The sequence below is a fragment of the Mytilus californianus genome, unplaced genomic scaffold (genome assembly GCF_021869535.1).
Source record: "Mytilus californianus isolate M0D057914Y unplaced genomic scaffold, xbMytCali1.0.p SCAF_10, whole genome shotgun sequence".
Taxonomy (NCBI): domain Eukaryota; kingdom Metazoa; phylum Mollusca; class Bivalvia; order Mytilida; family Mytilidae; genus Mytilus; species Mytilus californianus.
Genome location: NW_026262582.1, coordinates 14,752,820 through 14,773,789, shown reverse-complemented (window position 1 = coordinate 14,773,789; position 20,970 = coordinate 14,752,820). Strand labels below are relative to the sequence as shown.

The window sequence follows — 20,970 nt, the reverse complement described above, 5'->3', positions numbered from 1 at the left end:
GTATTATAATTATAATTAGAAGGTTCCTGTGTTTTCAATAAGTTAGTAGTGATGGCCACTTGTTGTAAAGTTACGGCATTCATTCGGTTCGGTATTTTTGTTATTTTACCTTTTCTAAGCTAATTTCGAAATTACCTAGGATATAAGAAATATAAAAATAAGAAGATATGGTATGATTGCCAATCAGACAATTGTTCACAAGATGCCAAATGATATAAGTTAACATACGGCCTTAAACAATTATCAAAACTCATACTGTTTAACAAGCTTTAACACGCCACGAAATTACGAATTTAAAACAATTCAAACAAGAAACTATCCTCAATGATGTACAAAACAATAAGCAACACAACTATGAGATACAGCAACAAACAGGAACCACTCAATGATAGCTCCTGACTCAGACACATACAGAATTTGGCGATGTTAGACATGATTGCAGGTAAGCCAACCCTCCCCTTGCCTGAACAGTGGTGTTACAGCAAAACATAAGTACAAACTATAAAAATCATTTGAAAAAGTCTAAACTCTTCTGATCGATACAAATGCAAACAAACAACCAACAAAAACACAAAAGACAAAAGGTACAGACATGAAGGTACTCACAGTTATTGAAAGCCTTTTCAAAGCCAATAACATTTACTTAAAAACATCATGTATCTTAGACTTTAATATCGATCGGTACATTTCCAATTTCAATGGATTTAGTGTATATATGTTATTAACAGTCAAAGAAACACGTGACCTTTTGCAAAACTATAGGTATCCCAGATTATGGGAACGTAAATGTACTTATGTTTTTAACAATTATGTATATTACGGTTTTAATTCATTGATAACAAATCGATATTTATACCGATTAAAATCTTATTCAAAACAGTCTCTGTAATGATACTAGTCAGTGAATATAGTGAAAACTGAAGAAAACAAACAATTGAAATCATTGTAAATTTGATTTAAAAAAACGGTATTACCACAGTTATTTTTTTTTTGTGTCGTCTTTTATTGTTCAAATTTGATAGATCATTGATTGATCTAGATAGAAAGCAAAAAAGTTATTAAAGCTTAGAATGTTAAGCTGTTACAGTAGAATATGTTTTTCCAAACACAAGATATATGTTTTGGGAATATACATGTAAATCTGATCACTTTAATCTTCTTCCGAGAAAAAGTGAGGCGACCATTTGGGATGTAAAAGTTCTCAGCTATGCCCTGTAAAAATGGGGCGGACTGTCTATTTCACTGATGATAATGGATATTTTCCAATTGTAGTAACTACAAGCCCGTCCTCTTTTCCCCGAATGTGACCTACCGAATTAGACTTTTCACCAAGTTCGTATTTGCATGAGCAAAACGACGGTTGACACATGAATAGCAGGGTCTGCTTTCCATTCCGGAGCATATGAAATCACCCCCAATTGTTGGTAGGATTCGTGTTGCTCTGGTTTGTTTCTATGTTGTGTTTTGCATACTGTTTTTTGTCTTTTTGTCTATTTCGTTTTTGTGCCATTGCGTTGTCAGATTGTTTTCGACTAATGTGTTTGAATGTCTGTTTGGTATCTTTCGCTTCTTGTTTAAAGTCGATGGCTCGTGTAAAGAGAATGCCAGGCTCTCCGTATGTTAAGAAGCGTAGCATCAACTATTTGAGGGTTCCGTAGGTAACCTGTTGCAATGCAAAATGTGTGTCCCTATCCTATATACTCTCATTTGCCAATACAGTTAAAAGTCCATGACCATCGTTTCTGACCACCTCTATAGCAGGGCTTCCCTATCGTATATATTGTTAATTGGTTTTGGTCCTGAAACGGATGAAAATATTTGCCACTGGACGTTAAGCAACCAACAATCAATCAATCGAACACACACACAAGTATTTTGGTCCTCATAGAAGTGTATGCTAAAGGCGGGTATCTGCAATTCAATGTTCACTTAATGTCTATAGAACCGGTGCGTGTTTTTACTAGACATACTAAATGGCCATGCATTTGCTTATTGTCGAACACAGTAAGTTGCTTTATGAATGCTGGTGACTTTTTACTCTATGACTTTTTGGCGTATGCCTGATATATCCCATTCGTCATTTGGAATAGCATGCATCAGAAATCAAGTAGCACATTTTTTTCCAGCATTTATAGTCATAATACGCAAAACAAATACATCTATGGGAATAAATATAACTAGCATTGTTAAAATAATTACCTGCAAGTGTTACCACAACTTCCAAAAATAAAACGCCTGAATAAATCATTTTACACTGTATTGACCTAAAAAAATCAACGTTCACAGCTTTTCTTAAGACATTATATTTATGGTTGTGTAACGGAGTACCTACTTTTGGAAACATCTGTTCTTCCCTTTATTATGAATAGTTGTAAAATTGACAAATTAGGATTACTGTTTAATTAAATTATTCATACATATGATTGTATTATATGTCAACATGTTTAGTGACTTTGTTATGCTATAGTTCATTGAATATACTCACAGATTTTGTTAAATTTGCAACTTATTATTTAGTTATTCGTGTTTCTATTCATCTTGCTTTTGTCAAATAAATTTTTGAGATAAATATTTGTACTGAGATTTAACCAGAAAGCCGCCTAGTTTCTTCAGACTAGTCTGCTTCTAATTATAGAAAAGAAATGACAAGTTTTAGCTTTTAAAGTAAAGCTTTCTGGTCTTACACATACATGAGTGTTAACACCATAGACATGATAGAGAAGATGACATTATTTTTGCATGTTAATGCATCTAGACTAAGAGTCATTCTTCTGTGTAGCATCATTATGGATCTAGACAAGAGTTTGAATGACAAATTGAATTTTGTTACTTTTGAGTTAATTCTAACTGCTGTACATTTTAAATACTTTATCTTTATCTTTTGTTCATATTTTTCAAATTATTATTCACTAACCAACTATGAAAACTTGTAAGTGTTACGCTCTGAAAAGCCAAAAATGAAGGATCAGAGACTCAGGTACTGGGTTCGAACTCTTTATGCAGACAGGGGTAAACAGTTAGATAATTATGTCGAAAGTGAGACAGAAATTACAAAACGTAAAAACTTTCTGTTACAGTATATTAAAATTATTTTTGTGTGTTGTGTTTTAATTCTTCGTAGAGATGATTGGTGTATCCCAATAAATTGTTTAAGTAACGTTTGATACAAATATTTTAAACATTATTCTCATGCCGTTCTTTAAACGTTTGATTTTTTAGCAATTGACTTAATAAAATAAGAACATTTATGCTTCCTTTGTCTTCAATCTTAAACAAATATGATATTTCTTAATACATTGTAATGTATGTAATACTTCGTAGATTTGATCAACTTCAGCAATACCATTATGAAATAGACGTGAACATACCCTACTACAAAGAAGATTAACTACTCTTACCTATTTTTGTCTTGTTCTATCTATCTATGTGTGTCCTGTTGCTTTTTTCATGAAGGGTATCAATGCTGACATCATTTCTGAAACAATTCTTTGCAAATTTGTTAAAGGTTTAAGTAATCTTGAACGTCGATCTTAGTTTATAAGTTATATAAAACATAGCCAATATATACTAATCGTTTGTTAATAAAATTCATAAATAATTCCGTAATGTTTTTTAATCATCTTAGCGTGATGATTGACATTATCGAAAAAGAGTATAATTTATGAGAGTTGAACCTACCATTTACATCATACTTTTTATAAATATTAGTTAACAAAAATGAATCTATTACATAAATTTTATACAGAAGAAAATATTCCATAATTTTTAAACATGAAGAAGAGAGGCAAAAGATACCAGAGGGACATTCAAACTCATAGGTCGAAAATAAATTGAAAACGCCATGGCTAAAAAAGAAAAAGTCAAACAGAAAAACAATAGTACACAAACCGCAACATATAAACTAAGAACTTAGCAACAGGAACTTCACAGAAAACTGGGGGTGATCTCAGGTGCTGCGGAAGGATAAGCAGATCCTGCTCTACATGTTGCACCCGTCGTTTGCTCATGTTAATACAAACCAGGTAATATGTCTAAATATGTAGGTCACATTCTGGAAATAGGGGACGAGACTGTAGTTTCGACATTAAGAACATATACGTTATCATCTGTGAAACGGATATTCCATTACGGTCAAACAACTCGTGATGGCGTCCGTAAAACTAACGAAGGGATGATTTCAACTACACCACTTGGAACTCTTGGTTTGATAGCTTCCTTGTGAGCAGCAACCCTCTGTCAAGACAATCATAATAGGGAATACAAGCCCTGGAATATCGTATTAACTTGAAGAAATATACTCCGTATGCATGCGCTTCTGGAATGTTGCTACATATAAATGGAAAGATTACAATTGGGAAGATGAAATCATCTTTTTTGTCGTAAAGTTTTGTTTTCACCCGACGCTCATTGTCAATTTCTAGATGTAAGTCAAGATATGAGGCAGACTTAACTGTATCTGTTCTATCCTTTATCTCAAGTTTGATGAGATAGATGCGTTCCCTCAAAATCGTTCTAAACCGGCAAGGATAAAAGTCACTTGGCCATCATGTATTTCATTATCTAACTTCAACTATAAATATTATATTTGTTTCTAATATAAAGAAGAAGATGTTGTATGATTGCCAATGAGACAACTCTTCACAAGAGACCAGATGACACAGAAATTAACAACTATAGGTCACCGTAGGCATTCAACAATGAGCAAAGCCCATACCGTATAGTCAGTTATAAAAGGCCGCGAAATGAAAAATGTAAAACAATTCACACGAGAAAACTAACGGCCTAATTTATGTACAAAAAGCGGGATCCCAACCCTCCCCCTAACCTTGGACAGTGGTGTTACGGTATAACATACAGTAAGAACGAACTATGAAAATCAGTTGAAAAAGGCTTAACTCATCAGATGAATACATCTAACAAAAACACATAGTGGACGTGGCCGGTACTTGTACATCCTATCAACTAAAAGACACTAAGTACAGATCTGAGAGTACTCGCAGGCACTGACAGCTAGTTCAAAACCAATAACAACTAATAAAACAAAGCATGCATCTAAGACTAAATTATCAATCATTACACACCCAACAGCCAATGGATTTAGTGTAAAGACGTCATAAACAATCAGATAAAAACATGACCTTGTACAATGCCAAGATACAGGTATCGACAGATTGGAGATCCATGAATGTGCATATGTATATATATCAATACTATTTAGTTTGCTTTTAATATACGGATAACAAAATTAATATTAATACCAAGAATAACAATATTCAAAGATCTAATTACAGTGTTGAATTGGTAACCTTTTAGAATAAGTTTATTTAAAGGATCGATAAGTTTACCAGTATCGTTTCTAAATTTCCGGGCACGGTAAACAACATCTGCGTAAAAATGAGGATGTGCTATGCCGTTTGAAATAAGTGTTCTACAGGTACAACCAAACTTCAAAACAAAATCTGTATATCTGTGGAAGAATTTAGTAAAGGTTTTAAGTAATTTGTGGTAACGCAATCCCTGGCTTCATAATTTGCCAGTAATACATAGATTACGTTCGTTAAAATCCAAAACGTCACAACAGACACGGGCATAGCGAACGAGTTGTGATATATGAATACATTTTGATATTTTTAGTCCTAAGTTCTAGGGACCCCCTCTCCACATCAAATCTAGGTTTGTAGCCTGTACACGTTATTTACCTATCTATATAATTCATACATTGATAAATTCCGGATTGAATATCCAATTATGTCAATCAAATTATCAATCTTTATTGAGACAATCACATAAACAATTTTCAATGTTAAGTCAACACATGATAGTCAGTAAACCGGATATACCATTAGTATGTTTTATGTACTATGATAATGTGTAACCCGTTCCAACAATTATGCTTGGTATGTAAACTGTTTAAAATACAGGAGTCCTTTAGTGTGCAACCTAGGCTACTAAGGTATTTATATATCAAGAACTGCTTGAATAATTTATTTTTTTATCAATATGTTGTATCGTATGAGACTGAGAGCCATATTCACCTCCAATACAAATTCATTTTACAATGAAACATCAACAGATGGTAATTTATTTCATCGACAAGACGAAATCTATTTGCTAAGCCGAGACAAATCTGCAAATGAGTCAAGTGCCTTATTTTCGATGTATTTTTCTCTTCCTATATTCAATACGGAATTTTAGAATTAATTTCCTTTTGTTTTATGATAGCTCGAATATTAGATTTAAACCATATTATGTTGAATATTAAGAAAAAACGATCAAGAAACTTTACGTACAAGGAAAATTAGTATAACATTAATATTCAAAAAGAAGCCTTACCTTTTAAAGTATTTTTTTAACTACGTATTGTACATGTTGAAACATTAATGAAAATAAGATATATTATTACGCAAGTGTCATTGTTACACTATGAATAGAATGTCGACCCATAAAATTGAAAATCTAACCCTTGATGTATTTCTAAGTATCGGTAAAAATATTAAGCCAGTGATTTAAGTAGACGAATACATGATGAGGTATATGACCAAAGAGGATTTAAAAAGAATTCATCATGTCATAGAATGTCAACTTTTATCGAGGTTGTTGGACACACATTTTCATGACGGGATGACGGAAGAGGTAAGTTTGATTAACACCTTCTTAATGCAAAATTGTGTGTTGTATATATAAAATTGATTATTGTAGATATATTTTGGATGGTATTATCGTATCAGTAATTAGCATTACTAATAGGCATTGCTGCCACCTTGATGATTTCAACGAACTGAAAAGTGATGATGGATCTCGATACCGATACCCTTACCTTTAAAGCTTTGCATAAACCCAAGTTATTCCCTATATTTATGAAACTTGTTTAAACTTGTTTAGCTAGATATAAAACTAGGCGAAACCCACCATTTTCCTTGGAGAACGCATTTGTCAAGTAAGGAATATGATAGTTATTTTCCATTTGTTCATTTGATTGACAAAATTAAACATTTCATTTTATCAGGTTTTATTGAATTGATGTCAATACCACAGATAAGGACGGATTTGTGATTTTCGTAAATGTCCTTTTTAATGAGTGCTTTGGAAGTATATGTGGAATTCCCAGCTTTGGTTTGTGCACAAACAATGCTTATAAGGCATTTCTTATAAAGATGTTTCCAAGTATATGTTGCAAAGAGGATATACAGAATCCTCAACCACCGGCTCCTTTAAAGTGTGCGACCAATATTTTCATGCAATTCATTAGTTTTTAGGCATCACTAAAACGCATTGGTCACTTTTGGTAAAGTGTGCAAAAAAAGGAAATAACAAAAATACAGATCTCCGAGAATAATTCTAAACGGAAATTCCCTGAACAAATGGCAAAATGAAAAGCTCAAACACATCAAACGAATGGATAACAACTGTGGTATTCCTGACTTGGTACATGCATTTTCTTATGTAGAAAATGTTAAATTAAACCTGGTTTTATAGCTAGCTAAACTTTTTACATATATGACAGTTGCATTAAGTTTGTTTTCATCTGGCTCACTATTAACTAATTTCAGCATAGTCTTCAAATACATCCGTCAGTAAACTGAGGTTCTTCCTTAAGTTAATGATCTTTGGAGATCAATATTTAGGATGTATAGTGAACAACTCTTTATGTTTCAAGTATTTACGATGCTAGGTCTCAACTGGGATTCTAACCAACATTAATATGTATGTTTACGAACACAAATGGTAAAGTCTAACAGTAATGAATTTATTAGAAGATAAATGAAAATATAACTTAACTATTCCAAACAAGACTAGACGTTTTTAATTTCAAACTTTGCAGGTGATATTAAGATTGAAATAATCGTTTTAGACTACAATTCATTTACTGGTGATAGCTTTTATGTTGATAAAATATGCAAATGATATGTTATATCTCCTTTGTTTTAGCATTCTGTAAAAAGATAATGTGTAATTTCATTGTTTACGCAATTAAACATACTACACTAAAATTTATGACAAAAGGGACGATTTTTCGTTCTCTATTGTGATTTTCGTTTTTTGGATGGTGATGTTCTTTTCTGTGGTAATATATCCCAACTCGTTCGATATGCCCGTATCTGTTATAACGTTTTTGATTTCAATGAACGTAATATATGTATAACTGGTAAATTATTTAGTCAGTGATTTCATTACCACAAATTACTTAAATCCTTTATTAAATTCTTCCTTAGATATAAAAATTCGGTTTTGAAGTTTGGTTGTACATAGGAAAAATTGCAACATATGTTTTCATATGTTTAACATATGTTTTTCATATGTTTGAAAACATATGTAAACATATGTTTAGGCCCGACATGAAAACATATGTTTTCGAACATATGAAAAACATATGGAAAACATATGAAAAACATATGTTTTTAAAATCATATGAAAAACATATGTTTTTCATACATGTAAACATATGGAAAACATATGTTTTTCATATGTTTTTTACAAACATATGTTTTTCATATGTTTTCATACCTGGCCTAAACATATGTTTTCATATGTTTGTCCTAAACATATGTTTTCATATGTTTGGCCCAAACATATGTTTTCATATGAATTTATCTTGGTCCTAAATATATATTTTTTATATGTTTTTAATTGTTCAAATGCATTTATTTTCTCATAGATTCTAAACATGGTTTGTATATATATGTATTTTTTTTTTTTGCGGTAGTTTTTTTAGAGTTATGTTTTGATGTTTTAATATGTTTTTCTTTGTTATCTTTTTTTCTGTCAGCAACTCATTTTGAGTGTAAATACTTCATTGTGATGAATTGTTGCTTTAAGAAGTAAATAACCCAAAATACCAAACTCCACAGAAAATACATGGCAAAATCAAAAGCCCAAACAAATAAAAAACAACTGTATACAGGCATTCTTTTATGCAGAAAAATAACAGTGCTCCATAATTTTTATATCAAGTAGAATTTTTTTTTTTATTAACTTGTTGTCTCTTCTATTTTCATATTTTTGTCTCTTTGACATACCACATTTCTATTGTCTAGTATATTCTATTTAGGTTTGTTTGTCTCTTCGACATTCACCATTTCTATTGTCTATATTCTATTTTCATATGTTAGTCTATTTGACATACCCCATTTCTATTGTCTATATTCTATTTTCATATGTTTGTTTCTTTGGCATACCCCATTTCTTTTGTCTGTATTCTATTTTTAATATTTTTGTCTCTTTGTCATACCCAAATTCTATTGTCTATATTCTATTTTCATATGTTTGTCTCTTTGATATACCCTATTTCTATTGTCTATATTCTATTTTCATGTTTGTCTCTCTGACATACCCCAATTTTATTGTCTATATTCTGTTTTCATATGTGTGTCTCTTTGACATACCCCATTTCTATTGTCTATATTCTATTTTCATATGTGTGTCTCTTTGACATACTCCATTTCTATTGTCTATATTCTATTTTCATATGTCATTATGTGTGTCTCTTTGACATACTCCATTTCTATTTTCCTATGATGTATGTGATATTTCTATTGCTATATCACCATACACAGATATTTAATTGTCTTCACTGCTGGCAATTACTGGTGCATGAGTATGCAGCTGCTTTTTTGGAAATATCCTGTATGATTAAGAAAGACAACTAAATTGACTTTGAGTTCAATATTGTATTAATCTAAAATTAATGTTCTTCGGTTCTGTTTCTTTACTTTTCAGTTCCTGCAAGTAAAAATAAAAGAACAGAGTTTCAATGTCCAACTAGTCGTACATTTTTTATCTATCAAGGGGCAATATTAAAAAAAAACATGTTTTTTTGCTCTTTGGTCAGGTTGTTGTCTCTTTGACATATTCCCCATTTCCATTCTCAATTTTATTTTTTGTTCTCAAAAATATTTATAAATAAAAATGTGCTTGGGGGAAAACAAGTTCTTTTTCTTGTATAATAAATATTTCAAACCGACCTTCAAGGGCATTACTATAATAGTATACTACATGTATCAGTTAAATAAAAAAATGAGAGCATTTACGAGGCCATTTTCCATAAATTTATTATTTCCAAGGGGCATAACTCTTTTGACAAAAGTTGATCTGCCAAATTTATAAAACTTGACTAGGATTATGCTGATATTAACCTATAGAATAAGTTTTAAAAAATCTGGCAAGAATTGTACCTGAAAGACAAATATAAACACCTTACAATCATTCCATAAACATAAAGTAGTTCACCTATACTTTTAGTATCTAAAAAAAGACCAAATCAAGAGAAATTTAATATTGACCAATGAACAATGAAAATAAGGTTAAGGTCAGATGAAGCCTGCAAGATGAATGTAAAGTTAAACCTAAACACCTTACAATTTCAATTTACAATCATTCCAGAAACCAATTATAGTTCACCTTTACTTTATAGTATCTGGAAAACAGACTAAGCAAGAAAAAAATATCCAATGAACCATGAAGATGAGGTCAAGTTCAGGTGATTACTGTCAGACCCATTGGTGGCCTTTGGCTGTTTTTTGCTCTTTGGTCGGGTTGCTGTCTCTTTGACACATTCCCCATTTCCATTCTCAATTTTAGATCAGTACACCTTACAAACATTCCATACACCAATTATAATTTACTGAATGCTTATAGTATCCAAAAATTAGACCAAAACATAAAAACTTATTACTGAACCATTAAAATGAGGTAAAGGCCAGATTACAACTACTAGTTGGACATCTACACCTTACAATAATTCCATACACCAAATATAGTAGACTTATTGCTTATAATACCTGAGATATTGACTTGACCACGAAAACTTTCTGACAGAGTAGACAGACACTAGGACCTTGCAAGGTACCCACATACTAAGTAAATATAAATATCCTATTACCATGAATACTATAAATAATATTAATAAGAGAGAAATTATGAGAGACATTAACATTACAAAAAATCTTCATTTTTTCAAGTAATCACTGAACCATGAAAATGAGTTCAAGGACAATGGACAGTTGACTGACAGAAACTTCATAACATACATAAGCATCTATATACTTTGTACATAGTATGTCTTCCACCTTCTAAAATATAAAGATTTTAAGAAGTTTGTTAACCCCACCATGGACGCAGCCGCCTGATCAATATTCCTATGTCGAGCTTTCTGCAACGGAAGTCGCAAGCTCATCATAAAAACTAAGCCCATTTATTAGTTGAAATACAGAAAAATGAAAAAAAATATTTTCAAAATTTTGCCTTGGATACTGTAGTTTGGTCATTAAGAAGCTTTGAATATTCTGTCTCAATTTCACAAAATCCCATGTTTGTTTGACAAAGTTATCGATGTTCAAAAAAAATTTAACCACAGACTGAACCTAAATTTTAGGACAGCGACGCCGCCTCTGGCAGAATCTAGGATCACTGTCTCGCTTTCGTGAAATAAATTTGCAAGCTTGACAAAAAGCAGAACATTTATTTCAGATATTGAAATTCTAAGCATTTATAAATACTTATATGCTGTTATGGTCCTACATATTTTTGTGTGTTCAATATTTTGGCATTACACAAAGTCATGCTTTCTTAGACTGTTTGAAATGACAAATGTTTTGTTGTTACATTAATTGATTAAATCTGTCGAAGGTGTACTGATAGATATTTTAGTTTGGGAAAACATAATTTTTGCATCTTTTATTATTTTGTTATTTCTTTTTAAGTGCTTGTTGATGAGTCCAGCCCTTTCTGGCTGATTCTGACATTTGGTTCTTATGTTGGGTGCTGTCTGCCATACTGTGTGTATTTTTATTTTTTTCATTGGTTCACATTTTTTCATCCTTATACAAGTTACATGTATAGCCATAATATGTTACTTTATGGTATGTATTTTGATCATTGTTTATGGCTGTACAGTGACCAGCAAATGTTTACATCTTCGTCCTTTGGTTTTTTAATTGATAGTTGTCACATTGAGAATCATACATGTACCTTATCTCCTTGTACATGTTATATCTATATGCTGGTTCATAAAAAAAGCTTAAAAGGAAATTATTCAATTGTTCTACATGTATGTTTGAAAACTCATTCCTATAATGCAAAAACAATAATCGATTGATTTTTCTTGCTTATTTTAATGTTCAGTGGCAAATATTTTACAATGTATGTATATTTAAGACGAGAACAACTTTTAAATATACAATTCATAATATAAGCAAATGCTATAATTATTTGAACTTCTGACATCTCATGCGTGTGTGTGTGTGTGGAGCAGAAGAAGGAGAACAGGATAAGAATTCCTTGATGCATACTTGACATCAGAAAGACATAAATAAACAACAGTATACATGCCGTAACATGTACAATTACACTTGAAAAAGGTTTAAATAGATAACATTAAATTATTTAAATTAACTGCAATTCTACAGATGAACTTACTTTGATACCAGTTCTTTTTGCCAGACATCCGCATCTACATGTACACCAGTGATTCTAATACTACACTTTCCTTTCATTTGGTAACCATGGTAATAAGCTAAAATTGTAAATCTTAATTTAATCCAGAACTCCAGACAAAAACTAGATCATTTTTGTAGATGAAGTATGAACTGATGCTCAGAGTCACTAATTTATATTTTTACTTTTGAGTGAATGGAAAAAATGTGTAAGCAAACAATAAAAAGATCAACAGTGTAACTAATATTAATAATATATGTATAGCCTAAGCCCGTCTTAGTATAGTATGAACTTTTTCTAATATAAAATCATCTATTCTGCTGTGTACAGTTTAAAATAAAATGCTCCGCTGGGCGCAGAGGTCGAACCCTGAACAGTTGGGGCAAGTATGGACACAACATTCAAGCTTGATACAGCACTGAATTTGGATTGTGATTAAATATTTGACACAGCATAGGTTTCTGACACAGAATGAATATGGTCTAAGAACTTAAATTTTTTTAATTTACCTATTTAAACCATATCATTATTATTTGCTTTTATATATAAATCCAAAATAACCAATTTAAAATGGAAAATTTTAAAGAAAAAAAAAAGGAAAAAGGAAAAAAAAATCCCTCCCCCAAATTTTTTGAACCCCTTTATGATTCATCACCCTCAAACTCAATCCCAGCCTTTCCTTTGTGGTATGGTACCTTGCAGTACAATTTCAGAGAGATCCATACACTTGAACACAAGTCATTGTCTGGAAACTAGAAAAATGCTTGTTTTTAGGCCCCTTTTTGGTCCCAAATTCCTAAACGTTTAGGGCAATTACCCCCAAACTCAAACCCAGCTTTCCCTTTGTCCTATGGAACCTTGTAGTACAATTTCATAAAGATCCATACACTTACACACAAGTTATTGTCCTGAAACTAGAAAAATGCTTGTTTTTAGGCCACTTTTTGGTCCCAAATTCCTAAACGTTTAGGGCAATTACCCCAACACTCAAACCCAGATTTCCCTTTGTGATATGGAACCTTGTAGTACAATTTCATAAAAATCCATACACTTACACACAAGTTATTGTCCTGAAACTAGAAAAATGCTTGTTTTCTCCCCCTTTTTGGCCGCTAATTCCTAAAATTTTGAGGCAATTACCCCCAAAATCAATCCCAGCCTTTCCTTTGTGGTATGGTACCTTGAAGTGCAATTTCAGAGATCCATACACTTGAACACAAGTTATTGTCTGGAAACTAGAAAAATGCTTATTTTTGGCCCCTGTTTCCTAAACGTTTTGGGCAATTACCCCAAAACTCAATTCCAGCTTTCCCCTTTGTGATATGGAACCTTGTAGTACAATTTCAGAAAGATCCATACACTTACACACAAGTTATTGTCATGAAACTTGAAAAATGCTTGTTTTTTGCCCCTTTTTTTGGCCCCTAATTCCTAAAATTTTGAGGCAATTACCCCCAAAATCAATCCCAGCATTCCCTTTGTGATATGGAACCTTGTGATACAATGTCAGAGAGATCCAAACACTTACACACAAGTTATGTCTGGAAATTACAAAAATGCATATTTTTGGCCCCTTTTTGCCCCCTAATTCCTTAACTGTTGGTACCATAACCCCCAAAATCAATCCCAACCTTCCTTTTGTGGTATTGAACCTTATGGTAAAATTTCATAGAGATCCATTCACTTAAACTAAAGGTAGAGTGCGAAAACCAATGTGTCTTCGGATGACGATGACGCTGACGTCATACCAATATACGACCGCAAAATTTGTTTGCAGTCGTATAAAAAACAACATTTAGGCATTAAATCTTGATGTTTATTAAATCTTGATTTCCTGTTACATAGGCAAAATTGTTTAAATACACCATTTGTAGGCATGTTGTGGAATCTCAATAATTACTTATGATTGCAATGTACGTTTTATCGTTGTTGTAGCTATGAAATCTATACAATAACGTCATTCACTACAGCACTAGGGTTACAACGTTACCATAGTTCAATGTTAGTACTTCGCGTATACTATTTTCAGACAAGGCAATATTAACTCATGAACATAATATGTTGTCATTTGTGTTACCATCCATACTTCATGCATTTAATAAAAGAACAGCGCTTCAATGTACCTCGACAATTGATGGATATATAAAATTTGCTGTTAAAAAGCAAAAAATATGTATGTTTTTTTAACCTTTTTCATAAATTATAAATAATCTAAAAGAAATGAAGACATGTGTGGGATTGCTTGCAATGCAGTTTTCTTACAATATCTATTTCCAAGAGGTATAACTACTGTAAACATATTTGATCAGCACTTATTTTCTAACTCATAAAACTAAAAGACCATGCTGGTATAGACCTATGGTATGAATTACAAAAATATCTGACAAAAAAATGCAACCATAACAGTGCTTTACTGGTTATCTTCCATAGAATTTACATTTCAAAATGAAGTAATTCCTGTATAAATAATTTATCCAAGACATTACTGGTATATAATAAACTTTTGGTATACATTATTATATGAATAAACTTTAGACATAGAAGTATGTCTTCTCTGTATGAAATCCTGTTAGTTGATTTCAAATGTTGATATTCAAATGACAATGCTTAAACATCCAAAATCACACACCATCCATGACTTGACAAAGTTTCAAAATCAATAGACCATGACTGAGGGGCTGGGCAAAATAAAAACAAGGGATATGAAATGTGCTAGTACTCTGACATATACAACTGCATCATGCATACCAAATATCAATGATTTATCATTATTGGTTCACTCAAACTGACCTAATCAGAAACTTTTCACATATAAGTTAAGTAAAAATATCAAAGTCAATCAACAATGACTGAGGGATTTGGACCATATAATCTCAATGGAAATGGAAATGAGAAGTGGATATCCTACTTCTACTGCAAAAATTATTATTGACTTATTTAACCATAACTCGGCCATAAGTTATTGTTTGGTTCCTCTTAAACTGACCTAATCTCAATTTTTAACAAATTGCTTATGACTTCGCCTCTGTTACAGCATGCCCAAGACTCACCTTCATGACTGTTGTTGCAAGAGAAAAAAAGAACAAGCAATGAAGTGTTAATAGAGCTTCCAACCCTATTTTCTATAAAATTGACCTGTAAAAAAAAAATTTGTCACTGCTTATAGAAATAGCCCACAACAAGAATCAAAACTTTCAACTCTATCATGTCTATGACCTCAAAGGGTCAAACTTGCAACATGTATACAGAGTCTGACAACAACAAAATATTTAAACAAAGTTATCCTCTTCATTACATACCTCTCATCACAAAATTATTCATTGACTACTGCTCCTTTTATGCACATAAATCAATATGACAATCTATGAATCCATTATATAATCTAGAAAGCAAGGCCTCAAATGAATTCTGTTCTGTTGAAGTACATGTACAAAATGTACTTTCATTGAAAATGCTAAAAGAAATAATGTATAACATGTTCAAATGTATAATAGAATGAAGTTACAATATATCTGCCAAATTGGCTTAAATATTTTTATATGGCAAAATTGGCTTACATTTGTATTTTGATCTTTTAAAACAAGAACAACAGATCTAGACTTGCCCTGTTTCTTGTTGCTGTATATCATATTTGTTTATTTGTTCCTTGTTTTGTTTATAAATCATTATCAGTCTGTTAGTTTCCTCATTTGCATTATTTTACATTTGTCATTTCCATTAAATGTCTTTTATAGCTGACTTTCTGGTATGGGCTTTGTTCATTGTTGAAGTCATCTTGTACCATAACTTATACTTGTTAACTTCTATGTCATTTGATCTCTTGTGGAGAATTGGACTCTTCTCATTGGCAATCTTACCACATCTTCTTATTTTTATATTCACATTTAAGTAGATGTAAAGTAGACCATTCATGCACTCTAGGGTCCACTTCTTATATGTACAAGGTGATAAGACCTGTCGCTGTAATAGCCTGGATCATATTTTTCAGCTTAAAAATATGTGAATAGGTGTGGAAAACTATCAGAAGTATAATACATGTACAAAAATGTATGATAAGGCTGAGAATTACTAGATGTTTATTGTTATAGTACTCAGTAATAGTAGTCTCAGACTCAGGATAATTAAGGCTTATTGTACTTGTCATATGATGGGGGGTAGGAGGGGTCCTGATCCCGAAATCCCGGGCTTAAAAACATGGAATCCAGAGGTCCCGAATTTAAAGAAATTTAAATCCCGACATCCCGAAATTCGAAAAAAGAATTCCCGGATCCCGAAAGGATCAATCCCGAAATCCCGAGCTTGAAAACACCCGATCCCGGAGTCCCGATAAAGGTCCTACCCCCCCCCCCCCCCCCCCCCCCTCATATGCAAAGCCCTGTAATTTTCTTACATTTGTGTAGTTGCAAGTCTTGTTTTGCCTTAAGTTAACATAAAATGAGGAATTTGAGCCTCAGCTTTGAGCTTTAATCAAATGTGATGATTTTCTCGGTATGCCGGAATGTGATTCTTGTCCTCTCCTGCATGTCCTGGAATCACTCATAATTGAAATTGGGAAAAGGTTACATGTACATTATTATCCACACTATGTATGAAAAGGTATATACATTTTTTAAATCTAAATTATATGAAAAGGGGGGAGTAATTGATCCCCCCAGGGGCACCCCTATCTATTAAGTGTAAAATAGCTATTAAATGCTAGAGAGATAATAAAGTCGTCTACAGTTTCATGGTTTTAAAACAACTAAAAAACAAATACAAATACCACACATGTATCATAAGATCAGGGCTCGACATTACCGTTTGTCCGATTGTCCGGGACAAGTGGACACAGGCGTCGGGCAAGTAGATTCACCATACTACTTGTCCGATGGGACAAGTGAAAAATCGAGGTCAGATGTAAAATAGATCAAATTCAAGACTTATAAATTCCCAAAAATATGAATGATTGTTTTATTGATCATACTAAATGTAATAAATATTCATTGATTGAACCAGAGACAGATAATACTTGTATAATATGTCTCTGATTGAACGTATTTGGACATGCTGGCAGCCATTGACCAGGGGAATATAAATAAGGGGGAAAGAAACCAATGTTAATGCTTCTTCTTAGTATAAGCCTCCTTGAATTAGGAGCTCCTCCATATGGAGTGTTACCACAACTTTAAAATTTTAAATTAAAGTACGTTTCATTTGATTTTGCTTTTATGCATAACAATACATTAAAAAAGGTTTTATTTAATAAGATCTATATATAAAAATAACAAGTTAAGATGTAAAAATTAAATAAAATCTAAAAAGGCAGATTTTTTAGTGAAATGTTTTATGTACTTCATGATCATATATCAATGTATATACAAATCAAAATAATTTGTAAAAGCTTGTTTTGACACCATCAATAAATTAAAAAGGTTTAATTAATCATATACAAGGTGGCCAGGTGTATTTACATCTTTGGTTTAACCCATACCACTACTACAGAATGAATAGGTCCATAGGGGAACTTAGTGGTTTGGCAAGAAATGATGATTTAATGATCGATACATGATAGTGACATTGAGTCAGAGAACTCAGTCTTGCAAATAATCTTTTAGTCTGAAATAATAACATGAATTTTGATGTGGTATTCATATAACATAAAAAAATGCTCCCTTTATTAGGTACAATCAAAACGCAAGTGTTATTATTGCATATCATCAATATGTAAGATTTTAAATTAAGAATTCGGACAAGTGAGTTCAGAGTTCGGACAAGTTGATTTTCTTGCAACTTGTCCGAAGGGACAAGTTAGAAAAAATGATAATGTAGAGGCCTGAAGATATACAGGTCTGCATCAGTTAAAGTAATTAAGTTCTGTTGTGACATTAGATAAACAATTTCAATACATTACATCAAGTATTTGATGTCCCCCCCCCCCCTTTTATATGATGCCCCCCCTTTTCCCAAGTTTGTCTTATTGTCTAAAGGGCTTACAAATTATATGGTTATTTTGGATGTATTTGTGTCTAAATCTTGTAATATCCTCATTATGAAATATAAATAGATAATGAAACGGATTACCCAATGCAATTATATTTATATTACAATATGGGGGGGGGGGGGTTCCAATATCGTTCTCAGGTTTACAAATATCTAGTCAAATAGTTTTTCGTGAAAAATAAAACACACACATCTTCCTGCTTTAATCCAATAATTAAACAAAATGTGCATAATAATATTTACCTTTCGTTGCGCTTTTGGGGTACGTAAAATTATCCATCAAAACAAAAACACTTTGACTTTCGTTGCGTTGACTTTCGTTTCATAAATTTTCTGTGTTTCGTTCCCTGGTTTCTTCCAGTTAATCGACAAGTCACCCATTTCAATTTATCTGTTTATAATAAATTTTTGATTCACCAGTTTGAAAAACCAAAGTTCCTTGTATCATCTATCTCTGTCCATTCTTAAAAACTTTTAAAAAGACAGCAACAGATGATCGCGTGAGCGTCCATGGATTTTGCGTCATAGTATAAAAAACGGTAACGGTGAAAAGATTTCCGGGTTTTCGTGTTCGACGTACCATGCAAGCTTTCGTACATTTACGTATATTTGAGGGTCTGGAATCAAGATGGGGGTTTAAGAATAGAAAATAATGACAAATAGTGCAAAATAAAGAATAGATAGTAAAAAAAGCAGAAATATAGAATAAAGAATCATAGAGAATAATGGGATTATAATAAAAAAAAAGAATTGAGAATAAAGAAAAAACTAAATAAAGAATACTTATTCATATTATTATTTAATATTTATAACTCATTCACTTATTTTACATTCTGTTCAATTCAAATTAGATAGCTCTGCTGTGGGGGTGACACTGGCAGGGCTGACCTGCTTTCATCATCATGATCATGTGGGATTTAGTGGGAAGAGTAGAAAGTGAACTTTCCTGTTTGAGAATTACGCTATATAGATAATAAATGAAAAAATGTATGTGATAATTAAGTGACAAATTTTGACATTTTCTCAAAACATTTTTTTTTAATGTCCTTTAAAACATATGAAAACATATGAAAATCATATGTTTTTCATATGTTTACAAACATATGTAAACATATTTTATAAAACATATGAAAACATATGTTTGCTTCCATATGTTTTCATATGTTTCAAAACATATGTAAACATATGTTGGTAAACATATGTTTTTCATATGTTTGGGACAAACATATGAAAAACATATGAAAATCATATGTTTTTCATATGTTTTGAAAACATATGAAAAACATATGTTGCAATTTTTCCTGTGTACCTGCAGAAAACTTATTTCAAACTGGATAACACATCCTCATTTTTTTTTGGAGTGGTTGTTTATCGAGGCAGGAAATTTAGAAACGATCCGGGTAAAGTAATCGATCCTTAAACATGTTTAAATAAACTTATTCTCAAAGTTTACAAATTCAAGACTCTAATTAAATCTTTAAATATTGCTTTCAATAGGTATTAATATTAATTGTGTTATCAGTGGATTAAAATCAAACTAAATATTATTTTTATATACATATGCACATCCATCGCACTATAATCTGGCGATACCTGTATCTTGACATTGGACAATGTCAAGTTTTTTTCTGACTGTTTATGACGTCTTTACACTAAATCCATTAGATTTTGGATGTGTGTTGATTGATATTTTAGTCTAAAATGCATAATTTGTCATTAGTTGTTATTGGTGTTGAATTTGCTGTCAGTAACTGCGAGTACTCTAAGATATGTACTTTGTGTCTTTCTGTTGTGTAGATGTATAAGTCCACGTCCATTCTGTGTTTTTGCTAGATGTATTTATATTTGTATCCATCTGATTAGTGTTGCCATTTTTCAATTGATTTTTATAGTTTGTTCTTATGTTATTACTTTTCACCACTGTCCCAGGTTAGGGGAGGGTTAGTGCAATCAAACGAGTTAAACCCAACCACATTCTGTATGTGCTTGAGCCTGTAAATCAGTTGTTGTCGTTTGTTGCTGTGTAACATATATCTTTTTCATTCATTATTTTGTACATACATTTGGTCGTTCGTTTTCTTGTTTGAACTGTTTTACATTTCATTTGTCATTTGGGGGCCTTTTATAGCTGACCATGTGGTATGAACTTTGCTCATTGATGAAAGGCCGTACTGTAACTTACAATTGTTAATTTCTGTGTCATTTGGTCACTTGTGGAGAGTTGTCTCATTGGCAATCATACCACATCGTCGTATTTTTATATATCATTGGATGGTTATTCTTTGTTGGTGTTGCTACTTCATTATAACAAATGAATTTGTAGTACTGAAAAGAAACAACGGCAGGAATAACATTACAAGTGATGCCACTTACAATACACAATAATTTTATCAAAGAATAGAAATGTTGTAACACACATTTTATTTTTTTTTCCACGGAATATTTATATCTAGAAAAAAATTTCAGTAAAGCAATTCAACTCTACTTTTTGAAATTATAAGAACTTTATATATTAAATTTCAAACTCTTTTATTTAATTCATATCAAACCATTTTTTCA

The 20,970-nt window shown here is 31.8% G+C and overlaps 2 protein-coding genes and 1 long non-coding RNA gene across 5 annotated transcripts in view; 1 reads left to right on the top strand and 2 right to left on the bottom strand.

Annotated features, from left to right (window-relative positions):
* LOC127717657 (hemicentin-2-like) overlaps positions 1–3,471 on the bottom strand; it is a 72,851-nt gene extending 69,380 nt beyond the window's left edge. For all 3 annotated transcript variants that reach the window (XM_052223397.1, XM_052223396.1, XM_052223398.1), the window contains exons 1-2: positions 3,399–3,471; positions 2,200–2,264 (exon numbers count right to left, since the gene is read on the bottom strand). In XM_052223397.1, coding sequence (XP_052079357.1) covers positions 2,200–2,248 — 49 coding nt within the window. In that variant the 5' untranslated portion in view covers positions 2,249–2,264; positions 3,399–3,471. The remainder of the gene's footprint in view (positions 1–2,199; positions 2,265–3,398) is intronic.
* A 2,977-nt stretch (positions 3,472–6,448) lies between these two features.
* LOC127717659 (hemicentin-1-like) overlaps positions 6,449–20,970 on the top strand; it is a 34,709-nt gene continuing 20,187 nt past the window's right edge. Inside the window, exon 1 of the mRNA XM_052223401.1 lies at positions 6,449–6,633. Coding sequence (XP_052079361.1) covers positions 6,523–6,633 — 111 coding nt within the window. The 5' untranslated portion in view covers positions 6,449–6,522. The remainder of the gene's footprint in view (positions 6,634–20,970) is intronic.
* On the bottom strand, positions 9,612–19,134 carry LOC127717666 (uncharacterized). Its single transcript, XR_007989287.1, has 4 exons — positions 18,655–19,134; positions 15,732–15,886; positions 12,415–12,511; positions 9,612–9,720 (listed from the first exon to the last, which is right to left on the bottom strand). It is a non-coding gene; the product is annotated as an uncharacterized LOC127717666 (long non-coding RNA).